The sequence below is a fragment of the Gigantopelta aegis genome, chromosome 10, assembly GCF_016097555.1.
Source record: "Gigantopelta aegis isolate Gae_Host chromosome 10, Gae_host_genome, whole genome shotgun sequence".
Classification (NCBI taxonomy): Eukaryota; Metazoa; Mollusca; class Gastropoda; order Neomphalida; family Peltospiridae; genus Gigantopelta; species Gigantopelta aegis.
In genome coordinates this window covers 18,594,300-18,621,790 of record NC_054708.1, presented here as the reverse complement: position 1 = coordinate 18,621,790, position 27,491 = coordinate 18,594,300, and the positions used below count along the sequence as shown (strand labels likewise).

Genomic DNA, 27,491 nt, shown 5'->3' with positions numbered 1-27,491 from the left:
TTGTCTTGGCATGTGAGCGACATCTTACACCTTTTCGCATAACCAAAACCATTCTAATGCCAAAAAAACAAATGGTTATAAAAAATAAATGTGTCAAATTAACATATTTGAGTATAAATACAGGGCATACTTCAACAATAAAACTTGTAAAATAATCCCCAAAATGGTAATATTTTTGGGTGAAATTTTTTTACCCTCTTATAAGTCGACCCCCCAAGTTATAGGCGAAGATATACGGTAATTGGAATTTGTGTTGACATGTTTTATTTTTCTTGATTTAAATAATAGCTGATGGTTTAACAGGAAAAAAATCAACGTATTTACAGTTATTTACCAGTTATTCACAAAGCATTGTAATTTTACATTTACATGTGGTTGGCATCTATTTTTAAAAAGAAAAATAGATTATATATATATTGTATATACACACAAATATAATGGTTAAAAACAAAATTATGTATGTTCAAACTTGATTGTTTATAAATTGTGCATTCAGCTGGTTACTTTTGTGCATAAATCTAAAATTATGATGTTTTGTGAATTTGACTCTAGTTCTTTACTACACATTTAAAATGTGTTTTATTTAGCCATATGATTTAGTTGTAAATGATTAAATTGTTACAGTTGCAATTTTGCCTCTATTCTGTAATATCATTTACTAATTAAAACAAACACAACTAATATTTTCATGATCTTGTCTATCAGTGATCAACAACATGATGCAACGTAACAGTTTGTTTTGTTTAATGACACCTCAAGAACACATTGATTTATTGTTAATCATCAGCTATTGGATGGCAAACATTTGGTCATTTGTGATTTATAGTCTTAAAGAGGAATCCTGCTGCATTTTTTCCATTAGTAGCAAGGGATCTTTTATATGCACCGTCCCACAGACAGGATAGCACATACCATGGCCGACCACGCATCAGACAAGTGCTTTACCACTGGGTTATGTACCGCCCCTGCAACATAAAAGTACATTTCATCACAATTTTTCATACATTGTTGATATTCTCAACAAAGATTTTTTTTTATGTGACCTAATTTATAAGAGATGTTGGCTAACCAAATAAAGAGGACCAGCAATTTTTTCAAGATGGGATATTTAAGGAAGTAGAAGTAAAGTTATGATTTCTTGTTTTTATTACTTTTATACTAATTTTTACTGACCAAAATTAATCTGTTAGGGTAAATAAAGTTTTGAATGAATATTATTATAAGAGATTTCACAAATAATTAACACACAACAAACTTTTTTTTTCTTTCTTTCTTATCTTATAAATTATCAAAGTAGTGTTTTATCTTTGATATCAGCCCCAATGTATCACATTGTAATTTAATCATAGCATTTATTATTATATTTTTTACAGCCTCTGAAAATTGCAAGAACGATCGTTTCATTTGTTCATCGCTCTAATTTTGTATAACCCAGTTTTCATTCACACATTAAATTTAGGACATTGTTTACCCAAATAAGAAGTGGCATAATCCATAAATTCTTGGAGAACTCTTTAAGTGTAATTAAGGTTCAAGCTGTTGTTAATAAAAAAACACCCCAAAAACCCTGATATTAGGAGCAGTAGTTGTATTACATGTAAAACTTCTTTTTTAGTCCACTTGCGTTATAATTATTTTATGAAGTGGTTGACTTGAAACGATAGTAGTGACCAGGTTTTTGTTAATGCTGCCTTCATTCTGAAAAATGATTATTTAAACGGTTTTAAGAAAGAAATGTATTTGTTGAATTAGAATGGCGATAACTATGTTGTCTTGCGGACATTCCTGCTGGTTATACAGTCACAAATATCTGTTGGTGGTAAAACTCAATTTGTGTAATCAGCATGAACATCCGCAAATGGTCAAATGCAACATAGTTATCCTCTAAATGTAAACAGTATGGTCCTGGAGGTTTTAGCATTACATTCATTACTTTTTGTGTATTTATTCTTGCAGTACACTTTTATCATCATGTTTTTATTTTCTACTTTTACAGAAGCTTTATAGCTGAGATGAAGTTCTATGTCAAGAAGATAAACCAAAGTAAGTAAACTAAGTCTTAACAATTTAAAACAACCTGTACATTTATTGAGAAAGCTGTCATATTTTTTGTTGCGAAGTTGATGAATTAAAGAATTGTTACGTAAAATTACAATTTGTCCTAAGAAAGAAGTGGTGGGACTGGTTGCTTATAAAACCTTTAGAGTTTAGACTCAACACTCTAATAGAGACTGAGACATCATGGCAACACCATAGAAATTGTATGTGTGTGTGTCATCATTAAAGATTTGAGTGGAGCAAGTTTCAGTCATAATTTAATGAAATTTGTATTTATTTTATTTTAGCTATTCATGCTCGTGAACACGGCTCCAACAAGCAGATAGCATCGAAATCCTGTGCCCTGTCCCTGGTTCGGCAGCTGTTCCATATGAAAGTCATTGAACCATTCACAGGCATTAAGAAGAAGAAGGAAATGGAGAAGGTCTGTAACCTTTTTGTGGTTAATTTTTTATACATGACTAGATCATTTGAATTTAATTAAAACTACTGTTCAAGATTTTCCTGCACTCTGCATATCTACTAAATAGTATTAAATATAGGTTTGAAAAGCTGAAACAGTAGAAAAGTTATCTAATCCCATTGGATGAGAAGAAATTAAAACCCTAGTTCTATTTATACAACTTAATTTGATCTATGTAATTAATCTAAATTAAATTGAATTACAATATATATATAGGTAACTTAATTTTTTGTATAGTGTATGGCTTGTCCCCTATTTGGAATTTTAGAATTAACAGTTCAGGCCTCACACTGGAAACAAATTTCTTTTAGCCAATTTTGACATACTCGTATTTGACCGGAAATTAGCCCATGTATTTGAATAAGCCCCCCTCTTTTTTGGTGGCACCCCTTATCACTAATAAAATCAAAATACAACTTTGCTCAAGGTTCATTTAAAAAGTTATACCTCCTGTAGGAACACTGTAACAGAGGGAGCCCTGACAGTTATATAATGTTCATGTTCTGTTGTGTCTAATTTGTATGTGCTACGTGTGGTGTTTTCAGATAGAAAGTTATGATGTTGCTATTAGTCCAGACCTGAACAGTCAGATTGACAGCGTCCTGCATCAGTGGGGAATTCAACCACACAACATGGTTAGTATCAGCAGTATAACAGTAACTTGATAGACAGCAAAATTAATTTTATTGGATTTAATTAAAATACGATCAAAATTTGATTGTACAGTGAAACCTCTCAAGATCGGACCCTCTGTAAACCAGGACAGAACTTAACCTCTCTAAACTGGATCCCTCTTAAAACCGGACATTTGTCTTGGTCTCATGGGTGTCGGGTTTAGAGGGGTTTCACTGTATTTAAATAAAATCCAGTAAAATTGGATTTAATGTGTGTTTTTTCAATCTGTGTTATTTCATCAACTAAATGTAATACTAGTTTGAGAAATCAACCCACGACAGAAGTTTCACTCCCAACTATTATGCTTATCTCGAAAAATATATTTGATTCAGTCCCTTCAGTATCAATGTGACCATGTTTGGATGTACTTTTAATATCGTGAATTTTGTGTGACCTTGTTTGTGTATGGTGCACTTGATTTGGTGTATTTTTGAGATAGCAAGCCAAATATTAATCAGGCTGAGTGATCATTAACATAACTTTTCAAAATGAACTGATGACTACTGAAATACACCAGGTATCGTCTTAACGTTTTCCTTTTGTTAATTTGCTTTTGTAGAAAATTGGTTTAGTTCTAGAATGACTCCAATGTTAATTAAGGAATTTGGCTTTATAATGACTCTAGTACAGTAAGTCATGTTTTCTTTGAATATGTTAGCCTGACCTCTCATAGGGCTTCTAGAATTTGTTTAAAATCCATTAGCCATGGGATCAGTGATTAAAAAAATTTACTAGCCACGATTAAAAATCCACTAGTCCATCTTTACTTTTAAGTTAAAACAAGTTTACTGAATAACAGTAATAATCAGATATGTCACCTAAAGAGGGAGATAGAGCTTAGAAATACTAACATTGGGGGTTGGGGTGGGGGTCAGAATATTTATATACTCTTCAAAAAAAGAAACGCAAAAGGGTACAAATGGGTTATAACTCCGATTTTATGTTTCCTACCGGTTCATGCTTTGTGAATATAAGGTCATTGCATGTCCCAAACACATTCCCACGGTTACATTCGATAAAACGCAGCTACTGTACAATAAAGTTGCAAAATGTGAATATTCGCAAAAACGCAGCCACGTGCAAACCATGTCACCACTGCACGTGCGTTGTCTGCACGTGCAACATGAACACCGACAGTATAAAAGTGCAGGGTGTTCGCTTGCCTGGCCTCTGTATCTGGCCAACAGTTGACAATCCAGGACATGCCACGTCTCAGTGAACCGCAGAGAAACAATGCCATCGGCCGACTAGACGCAGGCGAATCCAGAACGGCCGTTGCCAGGGCATTCTATGTGTCCCCAAGCACCATCTCCAGACTGTGGGACCGTTACCAGCAACATGGATCAACACGTGACCTCCCTAGATCCGGTCGACCACGGGTCACTACCCCCGGGCAGGACCGCTACATCCGGGTACGCCACCTTCGGGAACGATTGACTACTGCCACCTCCACAGCCGCGGCAATATCAGGTTTGCGCAGGATATCCGACCAGACCGTACGGAACCGCCTACGTGAGGTAGGAATTCGTGCCAGACGTCCAGTTCGAGGTGTCATCTTAACACCACAACACCGTCGACTCCGACTGCAGTGGTGCCAGATTCATCGACAATGGCCTCAACTGCGATGGAGACAGGTGTGGTTCAGTGACGAGTCCCGATTTCTGCTCCGACGTCATGATGGAAGATGTCGCGTGTATAGGCGTCGTGGTGAACGTTATGCGGCAAACTGCGTGCAGGAAGTGGACAGATTCGGCGGGGGTAGTGTCATGGTGTGGGCAGCCATCTCACACACTGGCAGAACTGACCTGGTCCACGTGCAGGGCAACCTGAATGCACAGGGCTACATTGACCAGATCCTCCGGCCACACATCGTTCCAGTTATGGCCAACGCCAACGCAGTGTTCCAACATGACAACGCCAGGCCTCACACAGCACGTCTCACAACGGCTTTCCTACAGAACAACAACATTAATGTCCTTCCTTGGCCATCGAAATCACCGGATTTGAACCCAATTGAGCATCTATGGGACGAGTTGGACCGACGCCTCCGACAGCGACAACCACAGCCCCAGACCCTGCCCGAGCTGGCAGCAGCCTTGCAGGCCGTGTGGGCCACCATCCCCCGGGACGTCATCCGTACTCTGGTTGCTTCAATGGGCAGGCGGTGCCAGGCAGTTGTCAACACACGCGGAGGCCACACCCGGTATTGACTCCAGATGACCTTGACCTTGGTGGTGTGTCCTATCACTTACTCACAATGGACTAGAGTGAATTGTGAACAATCCTGCAACATTTGGTAATTATCGGACTCACCATTCAATAATTAAATCAATTCTCCAAATGTTACGACAATGTGGTTTTGCGTTTCTTCTTTTGAAGAGTATATTTACAAAATAGACTTAACTGCAACATTTGACACAAAAAATTCACTAGCCGTCGGGCATGGCAATAGTAGCTATTTACTAGCCCAACACTGAATATCACTAGCCATGGGAGTGGGGCTACCATAATCTAGACGCTTCGCCTCTCATACTAAGTGTATTGCCCCTTCTTTCTGCCCATGGGCTGGTCTGATTATTCCAGTAATATCCAATTCTCAACCAGTTTATTTGCTGAGACTAAAAAATAAATGTTCATATTGACTGTCTCTACTATTTATCTTTTTTGCAGAATGAAATTTCGCAACAGTCAGGCTTAGATGATCAAGGTGAAGTGTTCTCACTTCTGACCCATACATCCCTGGAGGAGTTTGAACCAGCTACCAAACGAAGTGCTCCCGGTGTGGTATCCTGGTCGCCACCTCAACAGAACTGGAATCCTTGGATTGGAGCCAATATTGATGATGGACCCCTTGCCTTGGTTTGTTTATATATATTATAATATAATTATATATTTTTTATTTTGTACAAGTAAATAAAGTAGACAAATGTATTGAATTATTGAAACATATAATAGTCTATCATTTATACATTGCTTCAGTACTTTGTATGCAAACCAAGTTAACAGGTCACAAAGGATAAATATAAAATGATATTGTTTATATTTTGTGTTTGAGATATATAATTATGCATTAGATATTTCACCTATTTTAAAGAAGTTTCAAGCTTAATACTGATTGTATTAATGTTGCTGTTTTTCGGGTAGTTTAGAAAGAAAAGAAACCCGCCAAAATTAGTTGTTTTCTCATCATTATGAGTGTCACTGAATGAATTAGATGGAATTTGAGATTTTATATTTATTTGACCCATATAGAAATATTGCACATTAATATTGTACTTTGCTATTTTTAAAAACCAAGATTTGCTTTATAAAATATTACAACTTAATATTGTACTTTGCTGTTGGGTATTTTAAGTGTTTAAAAACCTAGTTTTTCTCTATATAAAGGAATCAACTTTGTTTTTCAGGCCTCTCTGGAGCATATTAGTCAAGATTTGTACAGTAACATGGAGAGACAGAGAACAGAGGATCAGTTTTTACAGGAGGTACAGTTGCTTTAAACCACACTTGTTGTGGATTGGTAAACCAGCCATAAGACCTTTATAACTGTAAAGTATCACAGATTGATAATCCCATATTTACAGCTGTTGTATACAATTCTACAAAGTGTTTTCTTGGTTTATGCAAAAGTCCAGGAGAAATTTATATCACAGACATTCAAACACTAAAAAACCATTAATTTATTGTCTTTTAATTATATCTGTGTATATTACAGATGGGGTCATGAAAATCTGTTGTGCATCTTTATCCACTGCTCTTACCTTAATAAGCAGCTATTAATTTGTCATTGTTTGTACTTGTTAGATGCTACAAACACGCCAAGGACTGCCAGTGTTCCAGACACATGATCACATCCTCCAGATGATCCAAGAGAATCCAGTCATCATCATCCGGGGCGAGACTGGATGTGGCAAAACTACACAGGTAAGACCAGTGGTGTGTCAGGGGTGGGAATTCTCCTCGGATCAGCTGTTTTTCTCTCATGGAATATTGCATTTCCTTGCATTTCAATCGTCCTTTCCTCCAAAATGTGTCACATGGCACATATTTTAACCTAGGATTTCAAGAATTTCCGGGACCCCTCTAGATTTCCTCTTTTTACAGTTCACCAATTCCCACCCCTGTGTGTTCAAAAGGTCTAGCACCTGTGAATAGGATGACTGGGACCATCATATTCTATCATATCACATTGATCGAAAGTTTGATGCAAAAACCAGTCTAGTGAATGACCGTGATCACCTGCCCTCTTGAACATTTTTCAGACAGGTAAGTTTTAGTGGCTCCACGAGTATTCCGGCTTTGGACAAGTCTAGCAAGTACCTGTCCAAGGAAGAGCATTCTCATTTAATTATATTTTGTCATATGCTTGCCGCCGGTTACATTATAGGGATGTGAGACATGAAGAGAAAACAAAAACTGAATGTGTGGAATGCAATACAATGGCATGAGTTGGCATCAGACCAGGCCTGGTGCTTATAAAACTTTTACAGTCTAGATTCGAGACTTTAATAGAGTCGGAGACATTAATGTCATGACAACGCCATACAAATTGTATGTGTGTCACGTCATTAGAGATTGAGTCTGGACTCTAAAGTTTTTATAAGCACGGGCCCTGGTATGTTTATTATCTGAGGGTAGACCAATTAAGTTTATTATCTGAGGTCACACTGGATGTAGCAAAACTACTATGGTACGTTTATTATCTTAAATGTGACTGAAAATTGTAACACCTAACAATATGTTTGATACTTTATTTATGCATACATTTTTATTACCTTTCCTTGTTGTTAAATAAATCACTTTGATTTTCAGGTTCCCCAGTTTATCCTGGACCAGTATATCATGGAAGGGAGAGGAGCAGAGTGTGGTATCATCATCACTCAGGTAAATAAGCAGTTAGTTAAACATGCTGTAAATAAAGTTATGTCTGTCCTGTAGTGTTGTGGTAAAGTCATGTTTGTGTGTCACTTTCTTCATAACTTGCTTTTATTAGTTTAGTTCTTAATATATTTTAATATAATTGCAGAGCGGGATGTAGCCTAGTGGTAAAGCTATTGCTCGCTTCAGCCAGTGCACCACTACTGGTATATCAAAAGCCATGATATGTGCTATCCTGTCTCTGGAATGGTGCGTATAAAAGATCCCTTGCTACTAATGGAAAACTATAGCTGGTGTCCTCTCTAAACTATATGTTATAATTACCAAATGTTTGACTTACAATAGCCGATGATGAATAAATCAGTGTGCTCCAGTGGTGTTAAGCAAAACAAATTTTTAATGTTTTTAACTTAATATAATTGTTTGTGTTATTTTCTTTAATTTTTATTATTTGAGGCTAAAACGTAAACTTTACATAGTACTTTACCAGTGTTACTGTACTGAAAGTATTTCAGACACTTTATTATTTACCATTTTGTTACAGCCTCGGAGAATTAGTGCCATATCGATAGGTGAGAGAGTTGCCAAAGAGCGATCGGAAGACCTCGGCGTGTCTGTTGGATACAGTGTCAGGTTTGACTCCGTTCTACCCCGGCCATATGGAGCTATACTCTACTGCACAGTTGGTGAGCTATGTTTACATTTTGATAATTTTCCGAAATAATTTTATTACATCCATGTGATGTGTGGAAATAGAAGATCATATTTAAAGACAAAATCCCATAACAGTAAAGTTTTTCAGGTAAACAAAAGCCCCCCCCCCAATGTTAATTTGCTTGTACAAGTGTATATGTGTCAAAGATTCCATCTGTTTGTGGCTAAAGAAATATTGATGTCCATTTACTGCTCAAAATTTGTTAATCTGTGGCTTTTAATTTTGCATCCATTGACTCATTAACTCACTCGTTAATTTTGGCTATACTTCAGAAAGATTTACGTATGTTTATTGTATTTGATGTGAAATTGGTGCTTGATTAAGATCTATGTCAAGAAATAAACCATACAGTTTAAATTGTTTCAGGAACACTGTTGAGACGGTTGGAAGGTGGCTTGAGGGGCGTGTCCCATGTTCTTGTTGATGAGATTCACGAGAGAGATATCAATGTGAGTACTATATATCTTTAAAAACAATGCTGTTTGTTTTAAAAATAAATCATAAACCCTCTATGCAAGTCCTTTTTAACATTAATGTTTAAGTTATTACTTATATTCTTTTTATAAACAAAATTGCAAATTGCTAAAAAAAATAAAAAATTCTCCATTCATCAGTTTAAAGTATAACAATTTGTAGAAAATGTAAATATTGTTGTGTGTTGATACTCTAATTGGAGAAATTGGATGCCAAATGACTAGAGAAAAAACATTTGGGAGACAGGGAGTCAACAAAGGTAGAACATTATTGAGGGGGGGGGGGGGTTCCAGGAGGGGGAATTGAATTAGTATTGAAATATTCAGATACCTAAATAATTAATTGTAGGGTTTTTTTTGTTTTTGTTTTTTTTCAGACTGATTTTCTTCTAGTTTTACTGCGAGATATGGTCCGAGCCTATCCACAGCTCCGAATAATTCTCATGTCTGCAACCATTGATACCACTCTGTTCTCGGACTACTTTGGAAACTGTCCTATTGTGGAGGTGTATGGACGTGTTTTCCCTGTCCAAGGTTAGAAACATAATCAAAAACATGTGATAAAAACATAGGATCGGTTTCCTGCAGACTTACAGTAGAATGGAGTGCTGGACTTTGAAGGCAGATAGATGACTATTCGGCTCATGTATTTTTAATACAAGACATTTCCAGATGGTATAAACTTGTTGTAGGAAGTACTGTAATGCACTCATTATCACAGTTAAGATGCATAACTACTATAGTTATGTATTAGTTCCCTACCGGTCCAACCAGCAGGAACTACAGATTTTGTTTCCATCTATTTATCTGTTCATCTGTCTGTGTTCCACATTAGTTTTCAGGACTTTTTCTTTCTTTCTCTGGGTTTTTTTTCATATGGAATTATACATCTAGTTTGACTTTCATTGGGATTTACCAATTTGTTACTAGAGTTATGGCCCTTGAACTTAGGCGATATGAAAATTTGTTGGCCCGATAATGGACATGGATTACTTTAGCAGTACTTTCAGAATGCTTGTTTACTTTTATTTTATTATTATATTTATTTTTTATTCTTTAAATATATATTTTTTGTTGTTCAGAGTATTATTTGGAAGACTGTATACAGATGTTGAACTTCATGCCGACTCCAAATGAAAAAAAACGTAAAAGTGGCAATCGAGATAAAGATGATGGATTTCCAGAAGAGGATCAAGAGGTTTGTTTGATTAAATCTGTATTTTTCTCAGCTAGTGTTCTGCAATGTATTAATGTATTTTTTGTGTGAAATGTTTCAGTCATAATCATAGGGGATATATTATCCTAAAAGTTTTATTTGTGTTTTTAAGTTTTGGATATTATTAAATTTGTATTTTAAGAATATCATATCAGAATTAGATTCTGTATCCAGTCAGGTTTCAACAAATATTTATTTAATCTTAAATATATGGGGATTTTTTTGGTATTAATTTTTCTTTTGTGTATTTATTTATATATATATATATATTTTTTTTATCTTGATTTTATTTAGTGTAGGATGAATTTGATTTGATTCTACTTCACAAATAATTTTTAAAAGCTAGGAGATAACTTAAGTATTTTTTTGTTTCCAGGAAAACTGTAACCAAATAATCAGTGCAGATTACTCTCAGTCAACTAAAGCTGCCATGGCGATGCTCAATGAAAAAGAGCTTTCTTTTGAACTTGTTGAGGTTAGTTGACAAACTATAGTCCGTCCCAGCCTCCATGAACAATGTTTTTTTGATAATAATTTCAGTTTGATTTGATGTATGAAGAAAAGTAAGTGTTTTGGAAATATCAAGATTGCATCATTTTTACAAATCCACCTGAATCGTAAAAAATATAAAACAAACAAATCCCATAAGAATATGATGTTAATCTGTGTAAGTCTGTTTGAAATTACCTGTGATGTTTGGGGCAAACGTGTGCAATGAAACCTTTAGTTATTCATTGCCAGCACAGAGATTTACAACTTTGCTTTTCTTTTTCAGATTGTAAAAATTATCTCTCCTTATTTTCGTTTCAGGCAATATTGCGCTATCTGAAAGAACTGAAAATTCCGGGAGCCGTGTTGGTGTTTCTGCCAGGCTGGAATCTCATATTTATGCTGCAGAAGTACTTAGAGGCCACTCCAGAATTTGGTAAGTAATTCGAGAAAACGTTGCCTTGTGGTTTGAACAGTGACAGTAGAGTACATTAAGCTGATAGAATGGTGCTAGAAAGCTGTTCTAAAAAAATTGTCGAGGCACGCTTTACGTAGATGTTTTAAAGCATTCTTTTCATTGGTTAATGGGTCTCAATTCTTGTTGTCCAGGTGATAGATTGCTAGCATCAACCGATACTCTTGACATAATATATATCAGCAAAGCAAAGGTCTGGCATCAATAGTAAAATGCAGTGAATTTTATATCATCATTATAGTTAAGTTATAAGATTGCACTCGAAAATATATCTGTTACCGTATTTGACCGGAAATAAGCCCATGTCTTTGAATAAGCCCCCCTCCGTTTTGATAGCATTTAAGAAATTAGGCCCTCATTCGTAAATAAGCCCACCCCCAACTTCGCCACCTTATAAATAACATGAAATTGCAAGTTTGCTCAAAGTTCATTTAAAAGGTCATACCACCTGCAGATAATTAAACACAAATGTAACACAATATTTTACCACCAGTGAGATTTAGCAGTCTAACAATAACAGTGTGTAACATTGTTTTCAATTTCATGCCTGCAGTATTTCTCTGAAGTATCCAAGCCCAAGTATGAACTAAAAACCAATGTCTATTTTTACCACCACACTGGGTCCGCAGTTAATGCTAATTAAGCAAATACCTTATTCTGATTGGCTAAGAAAAATGACCTTAGATTGATAATTCTTTGTAGTGTAAGCTGGCTGCCTGTGTTAGAAACGTGTGTATACGTTATTGAGTTTGTTGTTAATTGCTGTTGTTTTAAGTCTTCTCAGCATTAAATTTTGGATGTAAATAAACAGCACTGGTAAGTAATTGTAACATAGAAGGTGTGTTTCTGATAATTAGATACTAGTAAAAAAAACCACAATTTAATTAATAAACAATTGTTATTTATTAATAACAAATGGAAAACAAATTAATAGATGAGCTACAGAACGTTTTTTGTTTTCTTCCTAGTTCATTTAAGTATTGTTATTTATTTTAATTATTATTATTAAAAAAAAATTCAACAAAATTGGCCCCTTGTCTGGGAATAAGCCCACCCCATGCTAAGCTCACAATGAGTTGTCTTGGCCCCCTGGGCTTATTTCCGGTCAAATAGGGTACTTGGTTTTTTTTTTGTAAAGGTGTTTTTTTTTACATTTGTGTCAAGAAAATCAATATATGGAGCTTGCTAAGCTTGATGGGAGGATAGGGGTGGGTTTTTTTGAGACTCCACTCAGAAACTTTTAATACATTTTATTTTGTTTATGTGACAATTACTGGTTACTCATGCTGTCTAATAATAAGATAAACAAACATAGGTTTAGTGTGAATACTATTAGTTCAATAAAACAAATAACAAATTTGTTGTGTCTTATGAAGAGATTTTATTTGTATCAAATTCCTAAAAACTGATATTGTGTTGCAGGTTCTGCTAGATACAGAATCCTCCCACTGCACTCTCAGATTCCCAGAGAAGACCAGAGAAAGGTCTTTAACCCTGTGCCTGAAGGAGTAACTAAGGTATCACATTGTCCATAGTTACAAATTTTTTGGATAATTGGTTCAATTCCATCCTGAGCTTATTTAAAAATCCATGCGAGATTAAAAAATGTAATCCAGATTTGAAGATATTTTTGCAGAGCTATTTATATGGCTTTATTTTAATTGTTGAATTTTGATGTTAATCATCCAATTATTCAGTTTCTCGCTCCAGCCAATGCACCACGACTGATATATCAAAGGCTGTGGTATGTGTTATCCTCTCTGTGGGATGGTGCATATTAAAGATCCCTTTCTGCCAATCGAAAAGAGTAGCTTATGAAGTGGCGACAGCGGGTTTCCTCTCTCATTATCTGTCTGGTTCTTAACCATATGTCTGATGCCATATAACCGTAAATAAACTCTGGTGAGTGCGTAGTTAAATAAAACATTTCCTTCCTTCCAATTATTCATACAGTTACTTTTGACATCCAACAACTGAAGTATTTTTTGTGATTGAGTGTTATAAACACTCATTCATATTCATTCATTCATTCATTCATTTATTGTACTTCACTTCTTTCTGCTTGGGAGTAAAAGTGCTAGCCTGTGCTACAAAGGGTCATGGGGCCAGCCCATCTTTGTGAAGTCACTGTTTTTTTCTCATTCTGCCTAGTGCAGCATCAGTAATATCTAAAATGTTGTGATGTGTGGGGTCCTGTCTGTGGCAGGCCTCCCACTTTCCTGGGAATGACAGTTTCTGGTAGCATATCTGCAAAAATTAGGGCAACAAGTTTCCTGTAAAACTTGAAATCCTAAAGCCTGTGAGACTGTACATCTATAAGAGATTCCTCGTTGTTAATTATTGACAAGAGGGCAGGATGTAGCCCAGTGGTAAAGTGCTGGCTTGATGCACGGTCGGTCTAGGATCGATCCCCGTCGGTGGGCCCATTAGGCTACTTCTTGCTCTAACCGGTGCACCATGACTGGTATATCAAAGGCTGTGGTATGTGCTATCCTGTCTGCGGGATGATGCATATAAAAGATCCTTTGCTACTATAGTACTAATGGAACAATGTAGCAGGTTTCATTTCTATGACTATATGTCAAAATTACCAAATGTTTGACATCCTATAGCTGATGATTAATAAATCAATGTGCTCAAATGGTTTTGTTAAACAAAACTAATTTTCTTTTTTATATGATGGTCTCAGCGGGTTTCTTCTCTGAAATAGACCAAATGTCACAAATATTAATGTGAAACCTAATGACCATTGTTTAGATAATATGCCGAGGTAACTTTTGAACTACTATTTCTATCTTTTTGCTTATTATTTGGCATTGTTATTATATAACCATAATTGTTTTGCTCCAGCAAAAACAACCATCAGCTATTGTATTTTTGTGTGAATCCTGTTAAAGTTGGCCTTGCAATGTTTTTGTGTTCTTTTTTCCTTACAGGTTATTTTGTCAACAAATATTGCAGAAACCAGTGTGACAATTGACGATGTTGTCTATGTGATCGACTTCTGCAAGTAAGTGACATATTTGTTTTTGTTTTTTATTTGACTGTTAATATATGACATGTCATGCAGAGTTCATACTGTGTGTAGTTACTGGACTGCAAAACCTTTAACATTGGAGCTTTGTGTGCATGAGTTATGTACCATGTAATTTCTCCAAACCATATTTGTTAACATAGATCACCCATAGTATTCAATTTATGGATTTTATTAGTATACCTTTCTCATACTAATAGTCTTCTTTCATATGGGTCAGTTTTGATTGTTGTTTTTTCAATTCCAATCAGTGCCCGTTAACTGATATGTTAAAAGCTGTCGTATGTGCTGTCCTGTCTGAAAAAGTACATATAAAAGATCTATTGCTGTTCATGAAAAAATAAAGCAGGTTTCCTATTGAGATTACGTATCAGACTTAATAAATCAATGTGCTCTAGTGGTGTTGTTAAACTAAACAATCATTCCAGCCAGTGTACAACAACTGGTATATAAAAGGCTGTGGTATGTGCTATCCTGTCTGGGATATAAAAAATCCATTGCTACAAATGGAAAAATGTACCAGGTTTCCTTTCTCAGGCTATGTCGAAAATTACCAAATGTTTGACATCCAATAGCCGATGATTAATAAATGAATGTGCTCTAATTGTGTTATTAAAAAAAAACAAAAAACTTTGACTCATTCGGGTTGCAGTGGGTTTTTGAATCAATCTTCATCGGTGAACAGGTTTTGTTGGGTATTCGTCATGCCAACCTGTATAATGCAAGTGGTCAAAGTAAGCCTTTGTTCAAAAGCTAAATCATAGATGAACAGGAGAGGTCAGCTTTTGTTACATTGAAGAAACAATTGACCTCAAAAGGAACTGGAGAAATGGGTTAATTAATAATGTGAATTTGGTTTGTATTATGATAGTGATTCAGAAAAACATGGGTGGTGGGTTTTTTTGTGAGATGAACTTGGATTTACACAAATGTCGTATGAGTTACTTTTTTTGTCACAGAGTGAAAATGAAGTTGTTTACGTCTCACAACAACATGACAAACTATGCAACTGTGTGGGCGTCGAAGACAAACTTGGAGCAGCGGCGAGGTAGAGCAGGGAGAGTTCGACCAGGATTTGCCTTTCATCTGTGTAGCAGAGCCAGGTTTGAAAGGTAAGGCAAATATAAGTACAGGTCGCAACCATTTGGTTTGGTTTCGGTCTAGTGTTAATTGGTATAATTTATAGGATACTTAAAGTGCTGTGCCAGACCATACACTAAAATTTCAAATTCCACAATTAAATGCTTTCTTAATTCATTGCAATAATGTTTTACACCGATATTTAAATCAATAATTACGAAAATGCCCCATAAAAGTATTAAAACATCACTCCCGTAGAACACTGCCGGAAACGACCGAGTAAAATTCTCGGTAAAAACATTTGCCTGTAAATAGCCGTGACGTCACGAAGGGAACGCGCTTCACAGAAACCTACCACGAGATGACTTCCAGCGCAAGCGAAAGTGGGACCGACAGCGACTGCCAAGCTCATTGATCATGCGATTCTTCTTTCGATGATGAATAGTGTAGTAATGACGACTGGACTAATATTTGTGCAACACAACAAATAATGCCTTATCAGTTTGAACCTGGAACATCTTCCGACAAACCACCGGCCTGACAGATGACGATGAACATGGTCGTGGAGACAGCTTACGACTAATTTACAACTTTTATTCTTGTTTTGTTCTTTAGCTTTTCATGCGAATTATTTTGCTACACTGTATGTTCTAGTACTTGTGATGTAGTAGAAAAGACGATAAATAACTCTTGAATTCTACGAGTCAAGTGGACCCGATATCGGTAATTTTAAGAAATAAACAAAAATGACTTTTAGTCCGTCCCATCCCTCTATGGAAATGTAGTTTTTTTGTGTGAATAATTTCAGTTTAGTTTGACGTATTCAAAAAAAGTAAAAGTGTTTTGGAAATAACAAAACAATACTATTTTTTGTGTGCAGTTGTAAAAACAGTCTGCTCAGAAATAAATAACTTATTTTAATTTTAAGAAATAAACAAAAACGACTTTTAGTCCGTCCCATCCATCCATGAAGATGTTTTTTTGTGTGAATAATTTCAGTTTAGTTTGACGTAAAAAAAAAAAGTAAAAGTGTTTTGGAAATAACAAAACAATACTATTTTTGTGTGTGCAGTTGTGAAAACAGTGCTCAGAAATAAATAACTTATAGCACATTCCATAGTATGAAAAAAAGGTTTTCTCTGTGGGAAGGTATAGTAAAATTAATTTAATGTATTTATAGTCTGTTTTACAGGGAACGCCTTTTTTTATACTATGGAATTTAAAAGTCATTTATTTCTGAGCCGATTGTTTTCTAAGATGCATACAAAATTAGCTTTTTTTTCTTTTTCTTTTTTACAAAAAAACCCTATATTTTTGTAGGATGGGACGGACTGGGCTATAGATACTTACTTGTTTGTACTTTATTGTTTTAATGTTCTCGAACTGTAAAGAAAAATCTCACAAATGAACGAGATGCAAACGACAACAAATCGGATCTCAACGATTGCACGAACCGTGCATGAAAAAAAAAAAACTGACCGGAGTTGAAAGCATAACGCAATTTGGGACATTGATGATATGCACCCCAAGGTCGTTTCAGTGTGGATGGCGTCGGCTTTTTGTCATTTGTTTTGTGTCGCAGAAAAATTGTTGGTACGGCATCTTTTTTTAAAAGCCATAACACATGGTATTCCCATATCTCGCCTACGCCGACAAGCCAGTTCGGACGAATCGAAACTAAAGTGTCTGCTGTCACAATGGTCTCCGGCATTTTCTTCCTGTCCAGTATTTTCACGTTGTTTTAATCAAATTCACACACAGCTTTCTCACAGCAACATTACTAGGAAATGCGTGAAGACTAAATTTATCGGCTTTTGGATTGCTACAGCCGCCAACAACACGCCGTTTAATCATAATAAACACAAAAGAAGCAATAAAACAATGGCGCTGACTATCGAAAGGAGTTCCCTTCGTGACGTCACTGATCAAATCTTACGGAAATTCCCGAAACGAATTCAGCTGGTTCTGTTTTTCAGGGGAATATTTTAAATGGAAAATATACCCGTATATAATTTGTTTTACATTTTTAAAAAATATTTTCTAATCATATTAAATACTATCTTGATTGATATAGCTCAATACATCATACATCTGGAACAGCACTTTAATGTGTATTTTAGAATATAGGTGTAGTAACAAAATAAATGTTATTTTTGTGATGCTATGCTGCTAAAAAATTAAGTTTCTTTTAAATAGCAGCCATTAAATAAATTATTTTAAACTTGTAATAACTGGTGTAAGTTCCTCATAGATGTTCTACTTTGTATCTGTTGATGTTAAAATACATTTGTTAGGTTTTCCTTGGTTGCTATTGAAACAAACTTATTTCAGTTACATTTAAATTACTTTTATATGTTTTGATTGCATTAATTGTAAGTGGCATTGATTTAGGACAATAGTTTTAGTTGTTACCTTTAAATGGTTAACATGAATGTTGATTTTAATATGATATTTAACATTCTCTTAGAGATTTATTTCCTCAGTATTGTGTTCTAGAAAGACTTTTAATCAGTTCAGTTGTATCTTGTAGACTGGATCAACACACCACACCAGAAATATTCCGCACCCCTCTTCATGAACTTGCACTGGCAATAAAACTGCTTCGTCTTGGATCGGTGGAGAATTTCCTGGCAAAAGCTGTAGAACCTCCACCTATAGATGCTGTGGTGGAAGCAGAAGCTCTTCTGAGAGGTGAGATGATTGTTGCATTTGTTATATCATTGTTTTCATTTTCAATATTTATTAGTTTAGCACAGATGTTCATTCACAAATTAATTAATTAAGTGATCCCCAAGTTTGTTGTTTTCAGCTGTAAAGTTCAGTTTTTTAAATTTATTATTGCTATGTTGTTGTCATCATGAGGGTCGAGGCATAGCCCGTGCTAAAGCACTCACTTGATGTGCGGTCGGTTTGGGATCTATTTCTCGCTCCAGCCAGTGCACCATGACTGGTATATCAAAGGCCATGATATTTGCTATCCTGTCTATGGGATGGTGCATATAAAAGATCCCTTTCTGCTAATCGAAAAGAGTACCCCATGAAGTGCGACAGCGGGTTTTCTCCCTCAATATCTGTGTGGTCCTTAACCATATGACCAACGCCATATAACCGTCAATAAAATGTGTTGAGTGCGTCTTTAAATAAAACATTTCCTTCCTTCCTTGTCATCATGATACAACTGTAGAAATATTTTGTGGAATGCCACCTTGTACACATATAAAATATTGTTTTGTCTTTTTGATATGAATTTATTTCAAGCATACCCTATTTCTTCTTTGTTTTGTGAACACATTATATGAAAAAGAACTGTTGGGGTTCAGAAAAGTTAAGTATATGGAAATATTATTGTAATGGCTAAATTTAATTTACATTTGAATTGTGTGATTTACTGAACAGTTTCTTTAAGCCTGCTTAATGATGGGTGCTTTACTATCATATGATTTATTTTGTTTGAAGAAATGAGAGCCTTGGACAGCAATGATGAACTAACTCCACTGGGCAAGATTTTGGCTAAGCTGCCCATAGAACCCAGACTTGGCAAAATGATAGTTTTTGGATGTCTTTTCTAGTAAGTACATCTAATGGCATAAATATATAATGTGATAATTATATTTTTGGTTGTCTTGGTTTTTTTAATTATTCTTTTAAAAAATATATTATGATATTCAAAAGAATTTTTTTTACCTCTTGTATGAAAATATATTGGATGCAAAACTGATTTATTGATGATAAATTGTCATTCATTTGAATTGGAAGGTCCATGACTGGGTTGCAAAGCTAATGATAAAAGGATTACAGTTTGTGTCTGCTGTATTATTGACATACCTTGATTTGATTAGAGTTCTGCTGTGTGTAATGTGATATCAGTCTTTCTCTTGAGAGACAGGATGTGGTCCACTGGTAGATCATTTGCCTCAAGAGGCAGTTGATTGTAGTTTAATGTCCTTAGTGGATACACCTACCAGACTTTTTCCAATTCTAACTAGTGCTCCACAACTGGAATATTAAAGGCCATGATTTTGATGATTATGTTCTCAAAAAAATGAACATAAAAATCCCTTGTTGCTGTTTGAAAATAGGAGTAACTGGTGTGTGGCTGCAGGTTTCTTTCCACATCTTCTAGACCCCAGATGGGTTCTGATAAAACAATGTGCATTGGGGACATTAAGATAACAATTAGTTCTTTTTGTGGGTGCTTTTTGTTAAGTGTTATTTCTGTGGGTTTTCAGTGTTGGAGATGCCATGTGTACAATAGCAGCCAGCACAACCTTCCCGGAACCTTTTATCGTGCCTACAGATCGCAGACGTCTCGGATGGATGCACAAGAGTTTGGCTGGCAACAGATTCAGTGATCATGTTGCTCTCCTCAATGCTTTCCAGCTGTGGGAAGAAGCAAGGTACCTAAGAACTGTATTTAATTATGAAATAAAAGGGTGCTTTAAGGAGTTTATTGGCAATAATAAAATATTTCTGTGTAACAAAATATTGAAAATTTTATCTGAATAATTTTTGAAGTTCCATTAAAAAAACACAAAAAACCCCATGTCCTTGGAGTAACAAATGCCTTCTTATTGATATAATTAAGTTGAACATATTTGCCAATAAAACAATGTCATGTTAAACAAATATTTCTGTCCTGTTTGATTTGTGATGGTGTTATTCTTGTTATAAATTAACCTGACCTCTTACCTAACTGCAATTCTCCTTTACTTATTGGACTGGTCTGAATATCCAAACAGCCAATCAGATGGCTATAACCTTCCTTTGTGTGTATACAGTCTGTATTCTTCTTTCTCCTGGGACAGGACGTAGCTCAATGCTGGTGTAACAAAGGCTGTGGTATGTACTATCCCGTCTGTGGGACAGTGCATATAAAAGATCCCTTGCTGCTAATCGCAAAGAGTAGCCCAGGAGTGACGACAGCAGGTTTTCTATCTCAATATGTCTGGTGCTTAACCATATGTCTGACGCCATATAACCATAAATAAAATGTGTTGAGTGCATTATTAAATAAAATATTTCTTTCCTTCCTTCTTCTTTCTCCCTAGATGTGGTGGTGATCAGTCGGAGATGTACTTCTGTGACACAAAGAGTCTGTCAATGGTGACTTTGCGAATGACCTGTGAAGCAAAGGTTTGTCTCTTGAATTGTATTCACTGGAATAACTCAGCTGTCATGTTCATTTGGACTTCTGTTTGTCTTTATGAAAATATTATATTCTAGTATATTTTAAACAACAAATTAGATCAGCTCTTTGCTCATATTTAGGGAATAGAACCATTGATATACCAACTGAAATGTCCAGAAGACAAAATACAGTTGCACATGGAACTGGTCAGTTATTAGTCCCCTACCGAACCAACCTTGTCTGTCTGTCTGTCTGTTTGTCTGTTAAACTTATAGTTTTCCGGATAGTTTTTTTTCACAGTGACGTATAGCAAGCTACAATTTTGTGTATAGCTTTATCATGTACTGTTGCAGATCAAGTTTGACTTTCATGAGTATTTACCCACTTTTAACAGAGTTATGGCCCTTGATCGTATGAGATGGGGGGGGGGGGGGGAGAGACATTTGTTATTTGTTGGGCCTGGAAGGAAAGGTATTGCTTTAGCAATACGCTCAGAATGTTTGTTAATTTTCATTTTGTCATGCGTTGCTGGGAAATAATAAGTCATTAATGAGATATGAAACAAAAATTCTGGATTGGTATTTTGGGTAATGCCTGAAGATATTGGGATAAAATCTTATACATAACTTTAACGTATACTGTTACAGACCAGGTTTAACTTTCATGGCAATTTAACCTTTTTTCACAATTATAGCCCTTGAGTGCAGGAGATACAAACATTTGTTGGGCTCTGTAGGGCACATGTATTGCTTTAGCAGTACTCTCAGAATGCTTGTTGAATCATTTTAAAGTAAAAAATAAACACATTGCACAGTTAGGCATTATCCGTACACAGAAACCAAAAAGCCCTTGATAAATATTCTGTGTTAAAACTAATGATTGTAAGAGTTATTTTCATTGAAAATTAGAATAATTATAAAAGTACTTTTTTCTTGAGTTTGCCAGCATATATTGGTGGAGGGGGTTTTTATGGAAAATTTCATGTTTCAGATAGAATAATATTAAATTATAAATGTTTATGGTTTGGGAACTAAAAACATTTGGTTGTTTCTTATTTTCAAGGTCTGGTGGCAGGAAATAAAATATTCCAGTAAATTGTCATTTTATTATGATGGTCACTGAATATTTTGGCACCTATTTTAGTGGTATTTGAAACTAGAACCATAAATTATTATATTCATGTTTAAATAAGGATTTTGTTTTTCAGAATCAGCTTCGAGATATTCTGGTGAATTCTGGTTTTCCAGAAGATTGTCTCCTACCCACATCATTCAACTTCACAGGCCCCGACAACAGACTGGATGTGGTGAGAAAAATAAACTCTTCTTCTTTCACTTTTGCATGTTTTCTTGGATAGTTGTCTAAACATTGCTAATCTTGGTTCCCCATCAAAATCATAAAAACATATTGATTGAAAAGTTACTAGGCATACAGAGAAAAGCATTGTACCACATTTCTATTTTTATACATTTTGACCAATTAATGGGAAATGCCTATGATGTATGTCTCAACACAAATATTTGAATTTTCAATTTGAATTGGTTTGGAAATTAGTTGAACATTGTAAGTTTACACTGATGGTTCACCACATTTTGGCGGAGTGTGATCATTTTGAACCGACGAGGAAAGATATACAATATCTGGCAGGCAAAATGTGATTCCGCAACCTGTTTTGAAATTCTTACAACATGTTGACTTTTATATAAAAAAAAAAATGTTTGGAATATTTCTACTAGGCACAGCTCTTTATGCTGTTTTTAATTATATATTGATGTTGATCATCAATTTTATTCTTAGCATTTTATGACATCCAATAGCCGATGTATTTTTCAATCATTCATTCCATTCCATTCCATTTCATTCCATTCATTCAACATGCTTTTATAGATGTATCCCACTGTGAAACTTGGCCTGATTGTCTAGTAAATATGTTTAGAGTTTGCAAGAATTCACGATTGTGTCTCTGAGACTTAGGATTTGTTAACTGATCTTTGTTTGGGGCTTAGTGTAGGAATAATGTACTGTATTTTCTATCAGCTTTGTTCTGCTGTACAGTACATTTTCAAAGTATATCATAAATCAGAATGAGCGGATTAAAAAAATAAACCACTGTAGACATTTGTTACATGTTTTGTATATTTATTTCAGGCCATTTCACTACTTTGTATGGGTCTCTACCCTAATGTTTGCTACCACAAAGAAAAGAGGAAAGTCATTACAACGGAGGGGAAATGTGCTCTCGTGCACAAATCATCAGTCAACTGTACGAACTTTGAAACAAGATTTCCCTCGCCTTTCTTCATATTTGGAGAAAAAGTAAGTTGAAAAATTATAACTTTGAAAAATCAAATTTGGATGGGTAGGCGTGTGATTAACTACAGACTTCAATGTGGTATTTTATGTATGACAGATGGCAGAAAATTGGTGTTTCTTAATGGCATCAGATTATTTAAATTTGAATTTTAGTTATGTCTGATCATGTTTAAAAGATGTGCTTGGTACTTGTTGTGATTTACGATAGCTGAAACACCAGGTGCTTCCTGAATTCACCCTTTTAAATCCAATTGAAAACTGTTCTTGTTTTTATTCTATGATTAAAAGCTCAAAATACTTACAAGACTCAGTAATTTATTTTAGATTTTCTTTTTTTAACCAGAGTCATTTTTATCTCTGCTTTAACTGTTGTGTTCATGTTGTTATTGTTTAGATCCGGACTCGAGCTGTGTCATGCAAACAGATGACGATGGTGTCACCCCTGCAGTTGCTGCTGTTTGCATCACGATCAGTGACTGTCCAGAATGACGAGATTGTTCTGGACAACTGGTAAGTTACGGTGCATTATTACGTCATATATATAATATCGTGATGAGGTAGTTTTATTTAATGGTGGAGTGATAGGTTGCAGGATTGATCACCTTCAATGAACTTAGTTATTTTGTAGTGCACTTTTTGGAACAAGAAAGAACCCAGTCAGTTGAACGGACCCACTGAGGTGGTTCGATTCTCAGGCAAGCGCTCAACCGACTGAGCTAAATCCTGTCCAAATGTCAAAATAATCATATGGTTTAGACCATAGTTTAAAAATGTTTTGAGGTATCATTACACAAACATGCCTTTTCTTTTTTCATTTCACATCACTAACATGGAACCAAGTTACTAAAGATAATAATTATTCTTAAGAACTTAGAGATCCTAACAATGTTACCTTATAAAATGCAAAATGGCAGTCACCAATATTAAAAACATTTGGCATTTGCTACATAAAATCAACAAATTTCAGCAGTATAGTATGTTAACTATAGATAAACTGATATTAATGAATATTACAGCAATTGATGGTGTGTTATCTTTACATAAATAAAGTGAGCAATTTAATATTTTGTACTTAAAACCTTTTGTCTTGTTTAGGATTAATCTTAAGCTCGATTTTGAAATTGCTGCTAAAGTGGTTGCTCTGCGCCCAGCCCTGGAAGCCCTGATTGTCCGCTCCACCAAGAGTCCGGAAGGAGTCTCGGAGCCAGGCCCTCAGGAGGAGGTACTGCTTGCTGTGATACGGTCTCTGTCGCGGCCACAAGCTGGCAGATACAATCTGTCACAAGAGAGGTAAGATTTCTCACAAAATTACCTTTCCATCAGGAATCTTGTCTTATTGTGTAGCTGCTGTTAAATGCATCATATAAGTCTATGACGTAAATAATCTATTCACTATTGAGAAATAACTGTCATGCAAATTATCTGTAATTTACATACAAATAACCTGAGTACAATTGGAAACTAATTTTTCAGAGGGAGGCCACTATCTTTATCACCTTGAAAACTGGAGATACTGTTAAAAATATAACACAAGATGTACTTGGTGGAGATTATTAGCCCTACTTAGCATGACAACTATTTTGACCTCATTTGAATGGTACATTGCATCTTAAACTGAAACTGACAAAGAACACCAGTAGTTCAAGTCACAAAGTGGACTTCCTTTGTTTTCTTTTTTATTAAATAGTAAACAAGGTTTTAATTATAATTAATAACATTTTTAAAGCACATTGTTTAAATCTGAGTTTTGTAATTGTTATTTCAGTGGTGAAAATAGGAGGGGTCCCCCTTCTAAGTTTGCAAGGACAGGAGGATTTGGTGGAGGTGGTCATGGTGGATACGGTGGTGGTGGAGGATATGGTGGAGGCCGCGGAGGATATGGAGGTGGAGGATATGGCGGTGGATCTGGAAGAGGAGGCTATGGGGGTGGTAGAGGAGGTGGATTTGGAGGAGGCAGAGGAGGATTTGATGGAGGAGGTGGATATGGAAGAGGCAGAGGAGGCTCTGGTGGAGGATTTGGAGGAGGCTCTGGTGGAGGAGGCTCTGGTGGAGGATTTGGAGGAGGAGGCTCTGGTGGAGGAGGATTTGGAGGAGGAGGCTCTGGTGGAGGATTTGGAGGAAGCTCTGGTGGAGGATTTGGAGGAGGTCGTGGTGGTTTCAGGGGAGGTCGTGGTGGTTTTGGAGGAGGACAGGAAGGATTTGGAGGAGGTGGATCTGGATTTGGAAATAGTAATTGAATAAACAATTATATGGGCTGAACTTTGAATACAGTGGAAAATAAAGAACAATATTGTTTTTCTACAACAAAGGTTTAAACTTGAAGCTTACATAGTTAGCCTTTTAGCCCTTAGAACTATGTGTTATCTTTCCCAAGTAAAAACTTTTATTTATTAATGTAGCTGCAAACAGATGATTATGGATTCTGATGACATTACATTTCTTATTGTCATGTCTGTTCTTTTATTGAAAAAGACTGTGTTACAGAACTTGACAGTGGAGTGTCCTTTAATTAAACACAGTTCTTTTGTTACATGTTAATTGTCTTGTTGTTACAGCTGTTTCTTGTTCATGGTTTCATGTCTTTACTAGATGAATGTTCGTGCCATAGAGCAAAGATAGGTGTTGTAATCCTTTGCTTTTAATGGACAGTGTTGAGTCTGTGCTTTCTTTCGAAACACAACTATTGATTTTTATGATTATGTGTTCTCAGTTAATTTGTATACTGGACAGATGCGTAGCCTGTTAATATACGAAATAAAAAAGATACAGATTTATTAACAGGTGGCAGAGTCGAGAAAAAAAAGTTTGCAAAGAAATTTGCATAACACATAAAATTTTGTATCATTCAACAAAGACATCATGAAGTCTACTATATTACATTATATATAATGTACACAACTATTGACAGAAATCGGAGAACATTGTTTTAATGGAGGTTATACATAGAGAATACTAAATGTCATTGACTTAGGCCTATTGCCTGTGCCAATCCACTTCATTTATTGAATAAATATTGTTTAAAAAAGAAGTTCCCATGAGAGACCATTTATATTGCAAGTGTTTTCAGTGGTACATCATGTGTGAAAGCAAGTGATGTACAATTGAAAATATGTGAGTTGTAATGTAAATGGAATATTTTGAGACAACATCTAGTAAATCAGAATGATCCATAAAAAATTTAGAAACTGGGATATATAATAATATTATTAAGAAGAATGTAAAAAAAAAATTGATCTAGTTTTAAAAACGTAGATAAATTTGATCTAGAAGAATTTTTTTTTAAAAGCAGTAATGGTTATTTCAATATTTTAGATCCGTATATTGTGTTTTAAGCTATAAATTTTACAAGTATGGTAGTATAAATTTGAGTTGGATGCATAATAATTAATTAAGTGCATTTTTAATTCAACATTTTAAAAATGGCTAAACCAATCATTTACATTTGTGTACTGCTTTATCTTGAACAGTTCTTTTATGTTGGTTCACATTCCACACTGATAATAGGTTACTGTTTGGTTTTTTTCTTTAAAAATAGCTAAGATACATGAGTTTTCAAACTATGTGTTTAATGTTAAGTAAAATATACTGACTGCTAGGACATAACAGTTAGGTATTTTGTCAAAATTGTGAATCTTCTCTAATTGGAATTATTGAATACTTACTGTGTCATGTGACAGTTATTAGTCCCCTACTGGTCCAACCAGAGGGGACTGTAGCTTTTTTCTTCTTCTGTCCATTTGTCCCACATTTATTTTTCAGACCTTGTTTTTTAATGTTGAAAGTTTTTGTCTAGCTTTGTCATGTTGAATTACGGCTGCCTTTCCAGTAGTGTGGTTTTAGCTGTGGCAGTCTCTGCCACCAAGTAGTAAAAATCGAATCAGTAGATTTGTACGGACATCTTTCCGTTGACATGGGTGCTAGCCATGTGGCAAAAAACCCCATTGATTATGTTTAGAATATTTTCCCAGCTGTGCGGCTAGAACTGCAAGGGTAGTCCATGAAATTACATCATATGGAAGGAACCGCATCATAACAATACTTCAATAGAAATGTGCTAACCATGTAGATAGCACTGCACTAATGGAAGGCAGCTTTACAGATCAAGCTGGAGTTTCATTTTCCCATTTATGACCATTGAACTATGTGATATTACAAATGTCAGAAATGTTATATTCATATATTGCATATTTATGAACATTTGTTGGGTCCAACAGTGGATGTAATACTCTCAGAATGCTTGTTAAACGTAATTGCACTGTTTAATTTTGACTGTTTTCACACATAAAATTTGAACATATCTCTTGAAATGGTCTTATTGAAAAATGTTTAAGTGAATAAAAGTATGACCAGAACGAGTCTTTGTTGTGCATAAAATTAGCAAACAAATGTGGACAAAGAATTTATTTGAATAATAATTGGCATAATTTTAGTATGTTGTCATTAAGCCATCTGTAGAAGACAACATGACTCTGTCACAGGGGCCCACTGGACCCC

General features: G+C 35.3%; 1 protein-coding gene across 2 annotated transcripts in view; it reads left to right on the top strand.

Moving 5' to 3' along the window:
- The window catches only part of LOC121383435 (ATP-dependent RNA helicase A-like), a 48,787-nt gene extending 21,438 nt beyond the window's left edge, over positions 1-27,349 (top strand). For both annotated transcript variants that reach the window (XM_041513453.1, XM_041513454.1), the window contains 25 exons: positions 1,997-2,043; positions 2,346-2,482; positions 3,067-3,156; positions 5,867-6,055; positions 6,604-6,681; positions 7,001-7,120; positions 8,009-8,080; positions 8,619-8,760; positions 9,156-9,238; positions 9,640-9,796; positions 10,345-10,460; positions 10,855-10,953; positions 11,289-11,403; positions 12,865-12,959; positions 14,379-14,452; positions 15,436-15,588; positions 18,087-18,247; positions 19,013-19,124; positions 19,786-19,953; positions 20,605-20,689; positions 21,892-21,990; positions 22,833-23,000; positions 23,392-23,507; positions 24,093-24,287; positions 24,763-27,349. In XM_041513453.1, coding sequence (XP_041369387.1) covers positions 1,997-2,043; positions 2,346-2,482; positions 3,067-3,156; positions 5,867-6,055; positions 6,604-6,681; positions 7,001-7,120; positions 8,009-8,080; positions 8,619-8,760; positions 9,156-9,238; positions 9,640-9,796; positions 10,345-10,460; positions 10,855-10,953; positions 11,289-11,403; positions 12,865-12,959; positions 14,379-14,452; positions 15,436-15,588; positions 18,087-18,247; positions 19,013-19,124; positions 19,786-19,953; positions 20,605-20,689; positions 21,892-21,990; positions 22,833-23,000; positions 23,392-23,507; positions 24,093-24,287; positions 24,763-25,234 — 3,343 coding nt within the window. In that variant the 3' untranslated portion in view covers positions 25,235-27,349. The remainder of the gene's footprint in view (positions 1-1,996; positions 2,044-2,345; positions 2,483-3,066; positions 3,157-5,866; positions 6,056-6,603; positions 6,682-7,000; positions 7,121-8,008; positions 8,081-8,618; positions 8,761-9,155; positions 9,239-9,639; positions 9,797-10,344; positions 10,461-10,854; positions 10,954-11,288; positions 11,404-12,864; positions 12,960-14,378; positions 14,453-15,435; positions 15,589-18,086; positions 18,248-19,012; positions 19,125-19,785; positions 19,954-20,604; positions 20,690-21,891; positions 21,991-22,832; positions 23,001-23,391; positions 23,508-24,092; positions 24,288-24,762) is intronic.
- The last annotated feature ends 142 nt before the right edge of the window (positions 27,350-27,491 follow it).